The sequence below is a fragment of the Diorhabda carinulata genome, chromosome 6, assembly GCF_026250575.1.
Source record: "Diorhabda carinulata isolate Delta chromosome 6, icDioCari1.1, whole genome shotgun sequence".
In the NCBI taxonomy this organism is placed as follows: Eukaryota; Metazoa; Arthropoda; class Insecta; order Coleoptera; family Chrysomelidae; genus Diorhabda; species Diorhabda carinulata.
In genome coordinates, this window is record NC_079465.1 from 28,340,874 (window position 1) to 28,359,490 (window position 18,617).

Consider the following 18,617-nt stretch of genomic DNA (forward strand, 5'->3'; position numbering starts at 1 on the left):
TTTTATCCCCCAGTGCATTTTGTTGAATCGATGAAGCTCTAAGCTACTTTTAAATTGTCCGTCGTATCCCATTGGTGAAAAATAAACCGAACGACAGTTTTTTTTACTTTACGCAGTCTCATCAACCTAAATAAAGCGTTATCAATTTATGCAAGTGGATCTTATGAAAAAAAGCAAAAACAAAATTTTTGATTTACTTTCGGTACTACAATAGTTAAGATACTAAGATTGTCCCACGTTTTAGTCGAGCTATATACGTATATTATTACAAATAAAAAACAGATCTTATGTTTTATTCAAATTTATTATTCGTATAATAAGAAACAAATACAACATATTGTACGTATAATAAAATAGTTCTATTACTCGACACAAAACGTCATTGTTTTGCGTTCAGGCAATTTAGCACGGATAAACATAACTATTTACTTTCGAAATAATTCTTCATCAAAATTATAAAAATGGATAGTTGACAAACGAGACAGATACACTACACATACATTAGCTAAGCTGCTGGATTCATACAAAACTTTTTGAATGAAAAGCATTATAGAAAAATTCAAATTTTCGGTCTTTGCGAACTAAATTATATATTGATTCATATTTTGTCATCTGAAATTAGTGTAGTGTAGACTATAGTTGGACTTTCTCTTGGTTCTCGTTGATTTTTTAACTAAACACTACAGAAGATTCAACAAAAAATTCAAATCCGGGTCTCTAGAGCAAGTTTTGCAAGAAATAAGCTCTTTTCAATTCGTACTAATCAGAGCTTCTGCATGGTATTTGTTCAATCAACACAATAGCATGAATTTCATACAAATAACTTTCACTTTCACTTCAAAGAGAACCGCTGATATTCAGTAAAATATTTCCTTCTAATAAGAAGATTGGATTAAATGGAATGTACCATCATTTAGAGTTGGGATAATTACTGTTTAAACATAACTACTTATTAGGTATTTTTTCAAAGTATCTGAGTTATTTTCAAGAAGTAATTCTCCTGAAAATAGTATCTAAGTTACTTCCCAAAAGTAGCTCTTACTATTTCTGAATACACTGTTTACACCACCACTACACCAACAGTCACAATTACAATGACCAAGGCGCGTTTCGATAACCAAGTTATCGTCTTCAGAGACTGAAGGTAAACTAAAAAAACTAAAACTTCCTTGGCGGCAATGTTAACATTTATTCCTTGACTACTAAACTATTGAGTGGGCTGTGAGGAATTGACCCTTTGTCCCTATTAAAGCTACTCTAAATGTGAGAGTAGCGTCAGACAGTGTAATTATGAGTGTTGGTGTAAACAGTGTGCTCATGATGAATATCACTAACGGTTTCAGAAATTCCAACTTAGCTCTCGCTAAGATACGATACTTCTTTTCTAAATTGAAGTGAAAAAATGTGAAACGAAGAAAACTTCGCATTACCAAAACGATAAAACATTATCACAGTTAGGTTCTCTACTTATAAATTTTGATAAAATATGTTATATGAATCGAAATTTCAAAAGAAATGGCAAACATAATGATATTAAGATTTTCCCTCCAAAATATGTGGTTGGAAAAATAACAGTTCCTTAAAATATGAAAATATGAACTTTTTCTAACTATAGTTACATTTTGTTAAAAGTTCCGAAAGTGACTAGATAAAAGATACTTTTATATTACGAGAATATATTGAAAAATTCTCAACGTAACCAAACAAAATTTCAATGTCAAAATATTTTATTATTTTTCTTATTGTTCTTTGCTATGGTAACGCAATATTTGGTTTATGCATGGAACTAGTTTAGGCTAAATAAATATCAATACATCCTGGTATTTACTCATGAAACTAAATCACTTTGAAATAGTTTCATGTAAATATTTAGTTACTAAAGACTTCAAGCTCTGTCATTACTATCTTGGTCTTGGTTTTCGATTGATTATTATATAATTGATCAGTCTTATGCACTACAATATTTCCGAAATCAAATATTCTTTGTTTTATTTTTGGTTTATTCATATGTATGTGATGTACTGAAGTCATGAAACAAACATGATAATGTTGAACACCATGTAAAAAATATGAACAAGATATTAAATTTATATATGACTGTTCCTTTTATAATGGTATCCAAAGTTTGTACGATCTGGTAAATTCGTATAGGTCGCTTTTCTGAGAAATCAGTAATAAAAAATTTTCATGAGAAATTGATGTCAAGTTTCGACAGAAACTAATTTGGCTATGGAAGTTTGAAAATCAGTTTAGTTCGGAAGATAAGCTTTTTGCTAAAAATAGTTTTAGAATACCTAATGCGACTTTTGTAAGCTTATAACAAAGCTTTGTTTCTGTATTGATTAAACGTCAATAAAACACTTTCTGAATTTTGGGTATGAATATTTACAGAAAAGAAATTTCATTCCATACTGTCAAACCTCGGAGTCGATATACAGGTTATTCCAGGACTGGAAATAATGCTGTGATCTGAAAAAAGTTTTTACATACGTCCACTCGTTTCTGAGTTATAGACCTTTAAAGCTGCGTGAATAGGAACTTATATTTAAATATATTTTCCAAATTATACACTTGAACATTATGAATTTTCAACGCATGATTACATATGTCCACGTTATATGTGTGACGGAAATATAGCAAAAACGAACTTTTCAATCGATGTTGTAACAATAAGGTTATCTTTCAATTCTATAAAATATATGGTTTAGGAAATATGTAGATGATTATATTGTTGTACATACCAAGGAAAGCGGTTCTAAGGTTAGCCAGATTTCGACAATTTCAGTACCCCTAAGTGCTCTAGGATCAAAAACCATACAGTTCTACCACACTGTTGCCAGCTGGCTCTTGATTGAATTGATATCGAAAATTTTTATCAATGCATATTAATGTTCTTGATTTCATCTTTACCAATGTTCAAAAGCCAAAAAAAAATTGCATACTTGTACTAGAAGTTTGAGCTTCTTTCAAAAATATCTTGATGATTTCACATTGGGTGAATACCCATACAAACAGTCTACCTGTTGAGCATACTAAATATATTTTTGACAACTCATTCTATTAGACTCTCCATTTTCAATACAATTAGCCAATTTTCATAGAAATAGTTATGTTTATCGTGTTTTTCACATAAAAAAGTGTGTAATTAAATCTATGAAATTATTAAATAGTACGAAATATTGATTTGGCTACTAAATATTAAAGATACAAAGTACTTTGCGAAACTGAAAACAATTCATTAGTTGTTCAATAAATTCTAGAAAGGCGGATAGTTCAATGTATGAACTGTTTTAAGAATCGTCACCATATTCTTAAAATTGTGAAGTAAAAGTCCTTGACGTTTTGAATTTCCTGTTTTTTTAATATCTGTTATTTGACTTCTGTCAAAATTTGGAGAGGCTGCCTCATTTCATTTGTGTCTAGTAGCTTATGATTGAAGTAGAAAATGGAAAATAAAGTATTCCTCCCTCTCATTCGGATCAGCTTAATGAATATTATGGGAACTGACCCATTAATTTCAATTGGAAACAATGCACGATATATTTCAATCGATAACACTGCACCTTAAACTTCAATCGGGTAGATTAAACTATTGTTTCCGTTCAAGTACAGAAGATACCCGGAAGCTCTATATTTATGATACTGATATTGGCCAGTTGAGGATTGGAAGTGTGAGATATTGTAGAAGCCATCATCTTTATATTGCGCATTGCTTATAATTATGAGCGATCACTTAGTAGAAGAAAACTTTTTGGGTGGTGACCGCTACGTTTGTTAGCAAATTTTGCAGAAGTGTTAAGTGTTGTGAAGTGCAATGTAGACCTGATTCGTAAACGTGAACGAAGCGTGGATTCTCCAAACACCCTAGACACCAAACGTTTCTACAATGTGGTTTATATGTATGGAATAAATTCAATTTCAGCGTTACGTCCTAGGTGAAAAGAACCTGTACGCATATTAAAACTAATTATGGCTCATTTGTCCTAGACTCAAGGATTTTTAATTATGATTGATTGTGGTAATTAAACAAGAGCTTAAAAGGAGGTTTGTGGAATTTTTAATAATAATTACCTTGGTCAACACGTTCCACATTCTACAGTTATCATTATTGAAAAAAAGATTTCGTGAAACTGCCCATGTGAAAAATATTGAAAAATCATTTAGAAATGTTCAATTTACTGTTAAAAAAAAGTTAGATGTACTTCTAGAGATTTAAGAAAATCCGCATAGACAATTCGAGAACTTGTCGTCGACTATGATATGAGTAAATCATCTATTTTGATAGTTTCATAAACAAAATAGTTGTTTCTGACGAACCGACGTTTCATTGAAATGGAAAGGTTAACAAACAGAACTATAGATATTGTAGCAGAGAAAAATAGTGAACGTTTGGGCTGGTTTCATTAACAATAAAATTATTGGCCTTTATTTTATTGACGGCACCATTAATGTTAAGGTTTATCCAGATTTTTCGATTAACCTCTTGATGCCTAAATTTCAAAAACATTTTCCTGATGTTAATCATCTAAATGAGATAGATCCATTTACTACCATAAAGATGGAGCTCCGCCACATTTTGCACGTACAGTTAAAAATTATTTGAATGAGGTTTTTCCCAGTAGTGGAACGATCGAATGGCCGACTAGATCCCCCGATATGACTTCTCTCGAATACTTCTTATGTTGTACGAGAATTCCAAAATCACTTCGGTTATTGTCAAGAAGTGAATAGCACGTTGAAAAGTACATTCTAAATATTATGGGATATTATTATCTTCATTCTACGTAAAGTTTTGTGATATCAAAATTATACATCTCAAAAATTAATTTTATCACTTATGATTGTACCAAATTTAAAAAAACTTATATTGCTGAACAGAAGACTAAAATTCCTTTCCAACAAGTGTTGTGCTTATAATTCAGAGGAGATGCTGGAGGAGAATATTTTCATACTGTAAATTGTTAATTTGAAAATAAAAATCGACCTGTTTCAGGATTTTTTCACATAGTACATAATAGCACTAAAATTGAGTTTATTCCATACATATGGATCACATCGTATATAAACATTGACTTCAATAAAAGTATTCAAATAATTTGCAGATGGTGACCAAAATCATTCAACGCTGGTGCAGTTTTTATGAAAAAAAATAATAAATTGGTAGTTTATTCATTTTATTCTGTAAACTTGGCACCACCTGTCTATTTCTTCTTCTAGAAGCTTGAACTTAAACTTTGAAATCAAAATAGATTACGTTGAAAAATCGAATTATTTGAAAACGTTTGTTCATTCAAAAAGTCATGGACTCAGTGACTGATCAAATTAAATGAAAACGGCTTTCTGACTTTGCCTTGTGAGAAAGACCTTTTCTCTTGTATTGTTCACCTTTCCAATTATAACAGTATCAATGTTATCATGTGAAAATGATTATACACTATCTAAAAAATGAAGAACCGTTAAGGGTCTCAAAGAGTTGGTGTTGTCTGTTCGAGGTCTCGAACTATTCCTGCCTATCTTGCTAGGATTACTGTTGGTTTGAGTTGTTGAAGTTGTCAACTGAAAATTTATTTCAAATATATTGGCTGTAGTTTGTTGTTCAAATTATATGAATAAATAAATTTTTAAGCAACATCAACGATAACATCAATGTAAGACGCCTCATATTCGTTGTGTAGTTGACTATCTATGTGAATAAGACTTAACCCAATCCTTTACTGAAATGTGTTTGTTGGAATATATGAAAAAACACGACGATTTTGAGACAGGCGACAAGAGTAGTAGGACCACAGAAATATATTCCTGTTGATCAGGATTATCAATTTATCACTCGACCACTCAGCAATTCTTTGTTGAACTTACCATTTTATTCAAAACATATCAACAAAATAATTTTTACTTCTACTCGTAGAAGAGTATTCAATTGGAAAAATACTGGAATATTGAAAATTTTCGTTTCCCTCGTACGATTTTTAGAGCCATAATTTAAATATTTTCTTTTATTGGCAGACAACACTTACTAATGAGATTTGAGACAGGATATCGCGGTTCATGCTAAATTTGCCACCACCTCATTATCTTATTGATGTATATGACGCTTTGAACAATCAATCTCCGTATCGTTGGATTGATAGGGGGAGTGAATTTGTGTGGCAGGTGCGAAATACAAAGTGTAGAATGTGAACTTGGAGACGAATTAAATTTCTCGTATACTCTGAGAAAGTCATCACGAATGTGAATTGTATTTTTCGAAACGAGTGAGGGTTAGATTGATAACATTTTTCGCATTTTTGATATTGAAATATTGTTTTTTGGCAGTTATTTTGATAAATACAATTTTTTACTTGATATATCCCGTATTTTTTGTGTTTTGAAATTTATCATTATCATGGTATCATAGTTTGAAGACTGATTTCTTATTATCTTCATCAATATGTTTCCACAATCTTTTACATAGTTATATATTTTTCTGTTTGTGTTATTAAAATGCAATGAACGAGGATATATTGAAAAATTCCTAGCCTACTATAGAACCAAACAAAATTTCAATGTCAATTTCATTTATTACAACGAACCTGCAACGTCTCTAGACCTTTCAAAAGAAATGTTTCTCCTTGCTCTGCAAACCAGACCTCCACAGCTTTTATTACCTCCTCGTTGGAAGAGAATATACGACCTTTTTTTCAATTGAGAAAATGGATTATAGTCGGACGGAGCCAAATCTGGTGAATAAGGGGGTGTTCTAGTAATTTATACCCTAAATCACAGATTTTTTGCATGGCAACATAAGATTTGTGTGCAGGAGCGTTGTCCTGCAAAAACAAAACACCTTTGGATAGCTTTCCGCGTCTTTTCTCTTCAATTTTTTCCCGTAGAGTGGTCGAATAGTAATCCTCAGTTATTGCTCTGCCCTTATTCAAAAAATCAATCATGATTACTCCATGGTAATTCCAGCAAACTGAAGGCAGAACTATTCTAACAGATTTTTGAACACAAAACTTATTAGGTCTTGGAGAACTAGAGTGTTGCCATTTCATCGATTGTTGCTTTGTTTCTGGATCGTAGAAATGTACCCAAGTCTCATTAATGAAAGAGAATCTACTTCATAATCTTCACTATATTGATTTTAGTTACCGTCATTTTCCAAAATGTATCTATTGATATTAAACCTCAGTAAGGACCTGGACCTAGGTTTTCCATCTATTAAAATGAATCTCATGATGCAAAATACATCTTATTATTGGAACGTGGATATCTCGAGATCTCGTCAAAATCCACACTAAGCAAGAGAATATCATTTACAAAATCGTAGAATCGAAAAATTTGGGAGGGATCAGAATATCTTGGTTATTTCAGTGGATGTGATAATTACAACAGTTGCAGTAGACTTATCCTTCTTTATTCCGTTCAAATTATATGAATATTAAAAGGTTAGGTCATGAGAAATGGAATAACAGTACGAGAAATATTGTGCTGAAACTTATTGATACAACCCTGGCCGTGTAGTCATTATATCCAAATTAGAATTTCTTGAACCTCACATGTAGATTTTCCTAAAGACATCAAATACGTATTACTAAGGATTATGAAATAAAATTCATTGTTCACAATTTTATATTTCAGATGCTGGAAATATTGTTCTTGAAATCTTCTCCAAATGATAATTGGATTGAGCGTGAAATTTTAGGAATCAGTTCATATATATGATTCCCTTCCAACCAAATTACGCTACCCTCATCACTTGAGAATGGGTGATGAGTGATGGAATAAGGAGAGTATTTCCACATAATCAAATTCTGGATCAACCTCCATCACGTTATATATCACATTATACTCTTTTGTTCTATGATAGATTTGATGTGTTTTGGCGATTTTATTGAGAGAATTATTCTCTAGTTCTAGATAGTTAAGTTCTAGATAATACGGTTCCTAGTCTCAATGAGAATTTTCAAATTTCAGTTTCTATTTACTTATTCAATTGCATTTTTCAATATTTCACTTAGTCTTCCTATTTATTGAGATCAAATTGGGATTTTTTCCCTAATTTTTCTAAGCATCATTCATGTTGTCTTCTTAGTATAAGTTTTGGTAATTTGTTTCTTCTTTATACCTAATAACTATCACTTTTAAAATTCAATTCCTTCCAGTGTCGAGTCCTAGAATTATCCACGTTTTTTCGGTTGACGACTTTCCCCCCGTCGTCTCATTTTTATTATTATGTATATTTCTATTGCATGGTCTCAAAATCGTCCAATACATTACTCGATTCTGATCATAAACGTGTTTTCCTTTCAATAATCTCCCTTTCCTTCATTCCAATATGTTCCAATTATCACCCTTATATAACGGGTGACGGTCTGAACTCTGTGCTTCTGTGTTTCAAGATAGTTTTCCTCTAAATAAAAGGGCGGTTTACTGGAAAAGGAACTTTTCTGATATTGACGACACTTCCGAAATGGTGATTATTTTGTTAGTTTTTGCCTTGTTTCTGATATTGTTTGTCGAAATTTGAGTAAAAATCATACTTTCTTCGTTGTTGTGTCAATAAAAGAGAAAAACGAGTATTAACTGAATATTTTTTCACGTGGAAAAAGAAACCGAGGAAAGGTTAGGTGAATATTAGATTGGAAGTTCTCTATCTCACAATGTAGCTGAACGTTCTTTACCGTAATTTACTGTAAGTTCTTTAGAAATCGTTAATAAAATGAACTACGTGAGATGGATGATGATGAAAATACTTCAACTGAACTTGTATGCGAAAAGATGATTGCCGCACTCACTGATCATAACAATACTCGTATTAAATATTCAAACGAATGTTTGGATATTTTCCGACGTGATTTAAGTTTTCAGTCGATATATTACAGTAGAAGAAACTTGGTTCCACTCATATCTTACAAACAAAAATATTAAGTAATGGACTCGATCGAGGAAATGACCAATTTCATGATTTTTTGGAGACATGTTTCAATACCGAGCTTCGCATATTGGATTTATCCAACTCCCACCGATCACTGTCTGTTCATAATCTTCAAAACCTCTTGGAAACTTGGTGGAAACCGATTTCATACAAATAATGAGGTGATGATGGCAGAGGCAAAATCGTTCGCTGCCAGTAGTTTGAAAGGAATAAAACTCTTCGGAATGAGTATGTAAAGTTAAAAGAGGAAAGTGAAATAGTTTTCTGCATTGTAGTAACTATTTCATCCAAGTCATTCTTTCGAGAATACACCTTCGTACATATATTTTTTTCCGATTTCTATTTCTATATATATGTTTTAGTAATTTTTTTTGTATTTGCTAACAATATAACATCATCAGGATTATGTCATAACTTGTTGCTGAGTCATTATTACATTTTTCTTGTGTAAATCTTCTATACTGATTTAGTTATGGTGAGAGGTAGAGGTTCCCTCTGTTTGACCCACTATTGACCCTAACTAATATTAATTGGTTTTCTTATTCCATAGAAGTCACCATCTGCTTTCTAATTACTGTGTTATAGGCAATTTTTAAATCCACGAAGACGGGAAATATTTGACAGAGCCGTACCAAATAAGATTATCTTTGTATTTGTTTAACATTTCAAGCAAATCACACTACAAGAAAGTGACGACAAATGTTCTCAATTATGAATCATTCTGCCGATGAGCAAAATCAAATTTAAGAATTCGTTATGATTTATGAATACTTCCACACATATGTTTGAATACAAATTGAATTTAGAATATTTCTTACCGATGTAGAATCTACGTCATATATTTTAGCTCTATGACTCAGCTCTCCATTCAATCGCCATACCTGTAGATACAAATGACGACCTAGTGGTAGTTGTCCTCTATCACTTCTTTTTACTACCTGCCACCTGTTAAAAATAATATATATGAAATATTTACTGATTCCTTATTTATAAATTCGCGAAAAAATTGGTAATTAATCACACACTATACTGGTTTAATTTTTTTTATTTCATCAGATGCTTTTCTCCACTTTTCTTCGTTGTTTGTGCTTGTTAATGAATTTGCAATAACGCGACACAATTTTGATTGAATTTTGAAGTACTTAAACAGTTGAGCACATAATCCTTTTTTAAACGTTTACTTCAAATTGATGCTTTTTTCTATAGCTAATATTCTATTTTAGTTGTAAATTATCAGTTCAGCTACAATATTTCTTTAAAAGAAGCACATTTTTCACGTGCACATGAATATTTTTTTGCACAAATAGGTACAAACTTTCTAGAGTTAAAAGGCATAAACATCTTTAGTCTAAAATTGACAAATTAATAGTATACAGGCCAGTACAAAAAAGTAGTCCCATTTGAAATGTTATGAAAGTAGTGATATTCAATAATTAGAAAATAATTATTTTCTTGTATTTTATTTCCACTTTTATAAATATTTTATACCCAAATCCAACGAAATTAAGTAGATGAATTAATGTTACGATTAAACTAATATTGTTAATGCGTCAACACAACATGCTATTGAAACTTTTCCGTGTTATGAATGGCAGCAGTACATACTAGAGATGGAAAAACAACAAACACAAAGGGACCGTTCTCAATATCAAAATAATCCAATTTTAACCTTTCATATAATCAATTAGCGTTTACTGTCGCGACTTCGCCCGCGATATGTGCCCGTTCAATTTAATATTATCAGATTATTTATAACTTCTTTCATTCAAATCAGTTTATACAAACACGAAACGTTCAAATCAAGAACTGGTATCTTTCGAGGCATATAATTGTAAGGTAACGACGTGACGAATTTATAAGATTTCAAACAGAAATCCAATTGAACTTTTGAAGGTTAATAACTATTTCTATAGTTTTTGTATTTAGACATTCTATATGGAAATTTTCTATAAGTTGAAGCTGTTCCGGCTAAGGAAAATAGTATGGCAACGATTTATCTATCCTCCAAGGTTCCACCTCGGTTCTGCGCATTCTCAAACATGCGCAGTATAGATAAAATGTCTCGAACGAGAGAGAAAATGGATATTGTCGGCACTGTAACGTAGGGACGTTTTTCCCATACCAACTATCCATATAGAAGAATTACATATATTTATTTCTGTGATCGTGATATTTTTGTTTTTACAGATCCATTTAAAAGTAGTTCATCGATGTTGAAAAGCTTACAATTCAAAATGAAGTGCAGAAAAGGAGAACGAGCATTTGAAAGACAAATTATCTGTATTGGATCGAAGAATGGAGGTAATAATTAAAGGGAAATTAAGAATAATTGTCGAAATCATTTAATAAACATTGTAATGGCTTGAAAATAACTAGAATTAGTTCAAAAGAGAGAAATGTGTTATGAATGGCGCCACTGTCATTCCAATGAATTTCATATAATGCCGTTACAGTTCATATTGATGGAAACAGTAAGTCTTCATATTTGAATTAAAATTATTATCTTGATGCAATTTCGTGGTGGATTTGTGTTCCGCAGAAGAATGATGAGGAAGCTAATTTTCGACATATATCGCCACTATAATTCCAATTAATTTCATATGTTGCTGTGACACTTCCGGCTGATTTGAAATTAAACGAACGAATTAATTCTGTTTCATATAAATAAATTATTTCACAACTATGGATGTATTTTATTTCTGATTTATGAGATGCTCTAGATCATGAAACTTATTTCTCATCTTAGTGGGAATTTTTGCAACTGTTGGTTTCGATTACATTCAGTCTCTGAAGACGATAACTTGGTTATAGAAACGCGCGTCAGACAGTGTAATTGTGAGTGTTGGTGTAGTGGTGGTATAAACAGTATTTGTTTCTCATCTCACAACTATTTTTTCTAATATATGCAAACAAAATATCAATAGCTTCATGCAATACGTTAGTTATGTTCTCAAGTTTTATGGTGGGTCCACTCGATACAGACTTCCATAGAATTCTATAGAATTTTGTCTGTGCAAACTAGACAGTACAGACAAATGTCGTTGCGATCCAAAAGTAGGAGTATGCATGTAAGTCTGCGTATTTATCGTAGCTAAGAAATTTAAAGACTGAAACTTTGGAAGAATGAAAGTCTCAATGGAAAAATTAGAAATAAATGTGACGTTCTTACCTGGTAATGAGCTGAAAAAGCCTCGCCTTTTGACCAAATTTCTGTAAAATTTTTGCAGCGCCTGCAAGTGCTTCTTCATGTGTTGGTGATATTTGAAGAGATTTCCAGTAGTGCCAAAGAGCGTCTTTATAGTTGCCTACCAAAAAAAGTAAATAAATTAGGAAAGTCTCATAATAATAGAATGGACACAAAAGACAATAAAAGACATATTGTACGAAGTCGCCCACCGATATATATCATAGAGCCGGTCCTGTTCAATTATATAATCGATGCTAAAGTTTGGTAAATGCGCCGATTATACGGCGGCAATTTCTTTGTATTGTTTTTATAAGCCGACTGTTTTTTAGAGACTATTTTTAGAAGGGATTTCTTATTTATTCAAAGTAAATTAGAGATTTCTAGGAAATTTAACATTCTGGAAAGTGAAATAGTATATATAAACAAGTCTATAACAGCCGGAGGGCCTGTAGAAAATTTGTTGTGACAGTAAACGCATAGGAATAGTGAGAAATACACGAGTAGTGAGATAGTGAGAAGTACAGAAGGGAGATACACCGTGTGTATAAATTTAACCGTTAAAAAACTATTTAAATGAATAAGAAGTACATTACAATATGATGGAAAAATTCATTGTCAACCACTCATTCTATCCTTGCAGGTATAATTAGCAATGATTTATTGATAAATGTTGAGATTGTTGAAAAATGTGTCTCTACGTTTTGCTGTTTCATTTTCTATTTTCACTTGAATCGCTTTAATGTTTTTCTTATCAATCGGTTTTCATCAAAACGCTTATAATTATCCCAATCTTACATCAAGACCATTGTCAGTCAGACCCTCAACTATCGGCCCCTCTCCTCTAAAAATCGAAACCCTCACTACCATCGCGAAGTACATAGGTATATAAAAAAACAGAGTTCCAATTTTCTTGTAAATAAAATCGCGATTAGAAGTTTAATGCATATGATTACATTATCAGCTACTATGAAATGGAGTTATTGATATATAATGTTGGTACGAAACCAGTCCAGACTTAGCCTTAGCTGATTCTCACTAGTAAGTTGAACAGCGGCTCATTCCCAAGAGCTTGTGAAGGATATATTGATATCAGACATGGTAAATCCTCTCACATATAGATCTACAATCGGTGAAAACAAGGTGTCAGTATTAGATTTACACATATCTACCATATATTCCTTGCACCAAATTATCTTTGAAGTTATTTCACTTTATTGTATATTGGTCTTCAGCTGCAAAACGTGCTTGCTATTCAATAATCCTGCGATTTGGATCAAGAATACACCACAATACCCTCCATCATGAAGATTAGATACCATCATAGCAGTTGTTCCTGTTTTGTGTTGTGAGGATATGATAAATCACCAGACGTCAAACTTTAGAAACTATTAGAGCACTTAAAGCACTCTTGAACATTAATGCCAATCCAGCTCGTTATTGCTTCTCCCAAAGACAAAAAAATTAAAATTTTTCTCAAAAGACTTGATTTGCTCGTTCTTTAAATGTCTGTAGTGTGTAGTTATTTCGAGTCCTCATATTTTCAGAATAGTCATGCTTAAACAGACATGAATATCCAATGATACTAACTAACCACGTCATTAAATTCGCGGAAGCCGATTCGCATTTGGAATGAAGGAACCTTTTAAGAAATTTCAACTGCCGTAGCGTTGAAGCTTTCACAAACGTTGTGTATTCCGATAGCAAACTATTCTGGTCACTGTTTTTTCCCCTCCAGAACTGTTAAATCAACTTTACTTAAGTAAACTACATTGCTGGTATCACTTCGACGTATTCTCGATCATTCTGAGTAACTTTGATGTTGTGGTTCTAGAGATTCATCTGAGGATTCATTTCGTATTACGGGACATTTCGACTGTAAAATTCTTTGATTGGCTATAAAGTTTGATTGAGATTGAGATTATTCTGTAATAAATTTTATATCTCAGGGAATCTAGATCAATATAATTATACATATAAACAGAGTTGATATAAAGTAGGAAAGTATTATTTTTGTAGTAATTGTTTGCAATGAATTTACATACGGTATCATAATAAGCTTATAATATCAGCTAATCATTTATATTTAAGTCATGATAACGTTTTTGAACATTATTTTTCTTTACTTTCCAGTATATTAAAATCTATCTGTCCTCAAAATAAATTAGGTAGATATTATGTAATAGGTACGACAATTCAAAAGACAGGATATGTAAAGAAGACATCCAACCTATTCCCTATATTTCAAAATGTATTTGTGACCCAATTCTTAAATAAATCAATTTATTTTTTATCATTGAACCGATGCTCTACCATGATATAATAAACAATTTATTTAAAATGATGTGGAATAAGTTGAAACTTACCTTTTCTTGACAACCAGTTTGCGAAATTAGTGGAAAAATAAGGATCGGATGGATTCATAATAACAACTTCTTTTAAGAATCGATTAACGCTTTGATCGTTAGGTCCGCGTAGTTTGGCAAGTTCTATATAAGCCGGAGTGAATCTTGGATCCAGTTTGATACATTTTCTGAGCATACGTTCTGATTCAATCGATCTATTGTTCATCCTGAAAAAATAGAACGCTGATTAATTCATAAAATTGGAGGCATACTCAATGATTCTTTACGATTGCATACAGAAAGAAACAACGGAAAGAGGAGTTTCAATGTTCAAGCTCAGATAAATCCACCTCAATGTTATATAACTAAAATTGTCTATCTACTGCTAAATATAAATTTCTGTTTTAGACACAAAAACGATTTTTCAATACATTCAGCAAATAGTAGAATATTAGGAGCTTCTGATAATAATATTGTGAAAAAACATTCAATTGTAAATAAATATTTTAGTAAAGATTCAGGGGACAGACCAGCATCGTCATACGATGCAACAAGGGTAGTAACAACGAATATCAACAAGACAAGAAAACTAACTCACGTCGGACTGATTGAAGTCAGGATAACAGAAGCGTGCCACGTGACACGACCCAACATTCGCAGTTATCAGTGTTCATACGAGGTTTTTACAGACCTGTGACGATTGAAACGATCACATGTTCACTTACCAGGGTGATGAAATTTCATTTAGTTTATTTGCCGAATCTTAAAAAGTTCAATGAAAAAAGTAGTAATCTATAAGATTTACAGTTATAAGAATCAACAATAAGAATGTTGCAAATACCAAATAGAGAAGAATTCTAATGTCAAATATTTAATTTGATGTAGGATTTTTTCGATTTTTTTGAAGAATAACTATGTTTTATATTTCGGTTTGCAAATTTAAGTGTATAATAAATACTCAGAGTGATATAAAGTCTTTAAAAATATTTATGAAGACACTCTCCACAATTATGCATAAAAGGCACATTTTTATATAAACCTTCAAGCCTCGCTCCGATATTTACGTGGAAACTGAGTTTATTAAAATTATCTAGAGCTTTTAAAATTAGAATACATATTGTTTAGCTCTAGAAAATTAGTGGAACTTTTTTTCAATGTATTTTCATCATTAAACATTATACAGGTAGTAAAAGAGTGTTGCAGAATACATTTTCTTAATAGATAACCAGTAACATAAACCAAAGCATTTCCGTCCGTGCTTGACAGATTTCTATAGTCGTAAAGAATTATCACTAGTTACTATCGTTACATCGATATCTTCATATTTTTCTACAATATAGAGATATATTGAGTAAAACAAGTTTAATATCTTTTAAGCAATTCGCACCTTCAACCTCATTGAAACATTTCACTGTAAATGATTGTTTGAAGGCACTACAAAATTGGATTGTTGTTGGATTCTTTGATAATCCACAAAAATTTCTAGCCCGCCCAAAAATACCCTTCACAATTCTGGTTTTGGTTCCTTGTTAGAAGAAATGAATATTCTTTGTATCTCAGGGTTTCTAATAAAGTTCAAAAATAATTTATCGTTATTTTCCAGCCAATTATAAAATCCATAGAATTATTTACACATTCTTCCACGTATGTCCATCGTTCTGTTTTACCTCCATTAATTTGATTACCTTGAACGCGTTGAAGTTGTTAAGATGGCAAAAGCTGAAGAAACCAAATAAATCATTGATTTTTGTATGAATTTTGCAGCAATCGTTGTTTCTGTAGACAAAAGTTTGATATCTATGTAAGCATATAGGGCAGTTTAAAAAGAGCGAGTGAAGACTTATTCAAATACACTTGGGAATATATGCTCGGCTGTAATTTGACGACAAAATCTACTATCTCATTTCTTGTCGTGATGATGAAAACTATCTATAGAACATTTTTGTAACAACCAATTTGATAAACGAAAATCATAAGAATAAAAAATTGTTCCTTATACATTTCAAAAGATGAGGCACGTTATGTATATAAACAAGTTTGATATTATTATATGCCCAAAAAGTAGTTAACTGCTGTTAACCTGAGAAGTTTGTAGTACAGAATTCAGTATTATTTGATTATTTACCGTACTAATTCACCAAGCGCATATTACCCTTTGTCATCCGAATACTTTCTCATCTTAACTTCGTGCCTCTCGTACGTTTCGCGACATTCACTCCTATATTTGCCAAACTGTACCTAATTTCTACTTACGGACAATAAAAAAGAGACATGTTTGTCCCTTCCCTGGTAAAACATCCATCATTACAGCACATTCGTGGCATTTTATTTCAGTAGTACACTTAAAAAACTAAGTGAATGATTAGTAGAATTTGAAAAAGTATTGCTGTCACTACGGCAAGTAAGGGAAATCGGTGTATTCATGAATTTTTCTCTACGACAACCGGATTATGCACGGTGACTTCGAGTAATCGAAAAAGAGTATCATCCGATATTCAAGTGAGATGGGCATAAAAAGAGAAGGAGCCTAGAGTGACTCTTCTTGTCCTGTTAATTGTCGGTGGTAGTTGTAGGGGGCTATATTTTTCCGTTCGCTTCATGATTACAATTTATCTGGGACCAGCAATACATCAAATAAAACGTGACAAACCAGAATGAAGTGAATTTTCTTGAAACGTGAAATTATAAAAAAAAAACATTTTTCCTAGCTATTTTAGCTATCAAAAAATTAATGAAATCAATCTGATTTTTACCTGTATAATTTTCCCAAATTGTAATGAGCATTGATGTGTTCTGAGTAATGTCGAATAGCCAGAAGGAAGTGAAGTTCTGCTTCATAGCGATTGTCAAGTAGAGTTCCAATATTATTGTGCGCACTAGCATATGCCGGCCACAATCTGAAAAAAATTATGTCACATTATAGGCGGGTCGGGTATAAATGCGGCATAGATTTATTTGAAATTTTGACAAATGAGAGGCGTTTATCCAAAAAGCGAGGTCAACAGGGTGCCGAAGTGTGCAACACCCCCTTTATGTCATGTCAAGTTTTTCCGCCAGATCAATAGTTTTTGAATTATTTGTAATTGAAAACTACGATTTTTCGTCAAAAAAACCGCATTCTTCAATATCAAAAAAAAATAAGTTTATATGAAAAAAAAAAAAGAAATTAAGCTATATTTGAAGACCTTAATATTCGACCTAAAGCAAGTTATAGATACTTGAATAGCTTTTTTTACGTAATTGAGCATTTAACCTCAAAATAACGGGAAAAGGATAAATTTTTCAACAAAAAGTCATAGTATACTTTTTAAAGAGCTTAGACCTTTCGAATGACCATTGATAAAAGTCGTTTCAACTGAAATTTCAGTGAGATATGATGTGAAATAGTTAAAGCTGAAAAAAATTGTACCAAATACTTTATTTAGATGTAATTCAGGATATCTGAAAGTTTGGCTGATTAGAAATGAATAATTTTGAAAAAAAAATGATTAATAAATAGTTAATTTTTAAAAAAATTTTTTTGTTCATTTTTTCTCCATAACTATAAGAGGTACAAAAACACGTATAAGCCAAATCAAAGCATTTTTTAAGACGATTATTTTGCTTTTTTATTTTTTTTTAGGCTCCAAGCCTACAGCCCTTTGACCCTTTATTAATAAAATATGGCTTGTAGGATGTGAAAGTTTCAAAATTAATGGAGTTCCATAAAAAATCAAATTTGAATTTTTTTTGTGAATTATAGGATGTGAAATAGTTTCAAATTTTGACGCACTGATTTTATTTGTTGATATACATTTGTAAAGAATTCAAAATCAAAACATTAACAGTCATTAAATTTTTTATCAAAGGGGTGGTTCTTAAGGGTTGAAAGGGTATAGACAATTAATAATTACTTCAAGTAGAGACCAAAAAGAATGCAAAATCTAAAAGTTGGCAGTCATAAGATTTATTTTCATTTCATTCTCTGCAAAGCGGTAGTTTTTAAGGGTTTGAATAATAAAAGTTAATAACCAATTAAATTTTATTAGAATGCTATGAATTTTAAATGAAATGTAATGTTTTAAATCGTTAAAAAAAATTTTCCTATATTATTTTCATTACAAGGGTAGTTTTTGAAGATTTTTAAGGGTTCATACTTCAAAATATATAAATTTTCTATTATACAATATGT

The 18,617-nt window shown here is 31.5% G+C and overlaps 1 protein-coding gene across 1 annotated transcript in view; it reads right to left on the reverse strand.

The window, feature by feature from the left end:
* Nucleotides 1-285: 285 nt before the first annotated feature.
* The window catches only part of LOC130895246 (protein O-mannosyl-transferase TMTC1-like), a 136,779-nt gene continuing 118,447 nt past the window's right edge, over nucleotides 286-18,617 (reverse strand). Inside the window, exons 13-17 of the mRNA XM_057802457.1 lie at nucleotides 17,200-17,343; nucleotides 14,468-14,673; nucleotides 12,087-12,222; nucleotides 9,736-9,862; nucleotides 286-5,556 (exon numbers count right to left, since the gene is read on the reverse strand). Of these exons, the coding sequence (XP_057658440.1) occupies nucleotides 5,428-5,556; nucleotides 9,736-9,862; nucleotides 12,087-12,222; nucleotides 14,468-14,673; nucleotides 17,200-17,343 (742 nt within the window). The 3' untranslated portion in view covers nucleotides 286-5,427. The remainder of the gene's footprint in view (nucleotides 5,557-9,735; nucleotides 9,863-12,086; nucleotides 12,223-14,467; nucleotides 14,674-17,199; nucleotides 17,344-18,617) is intronic.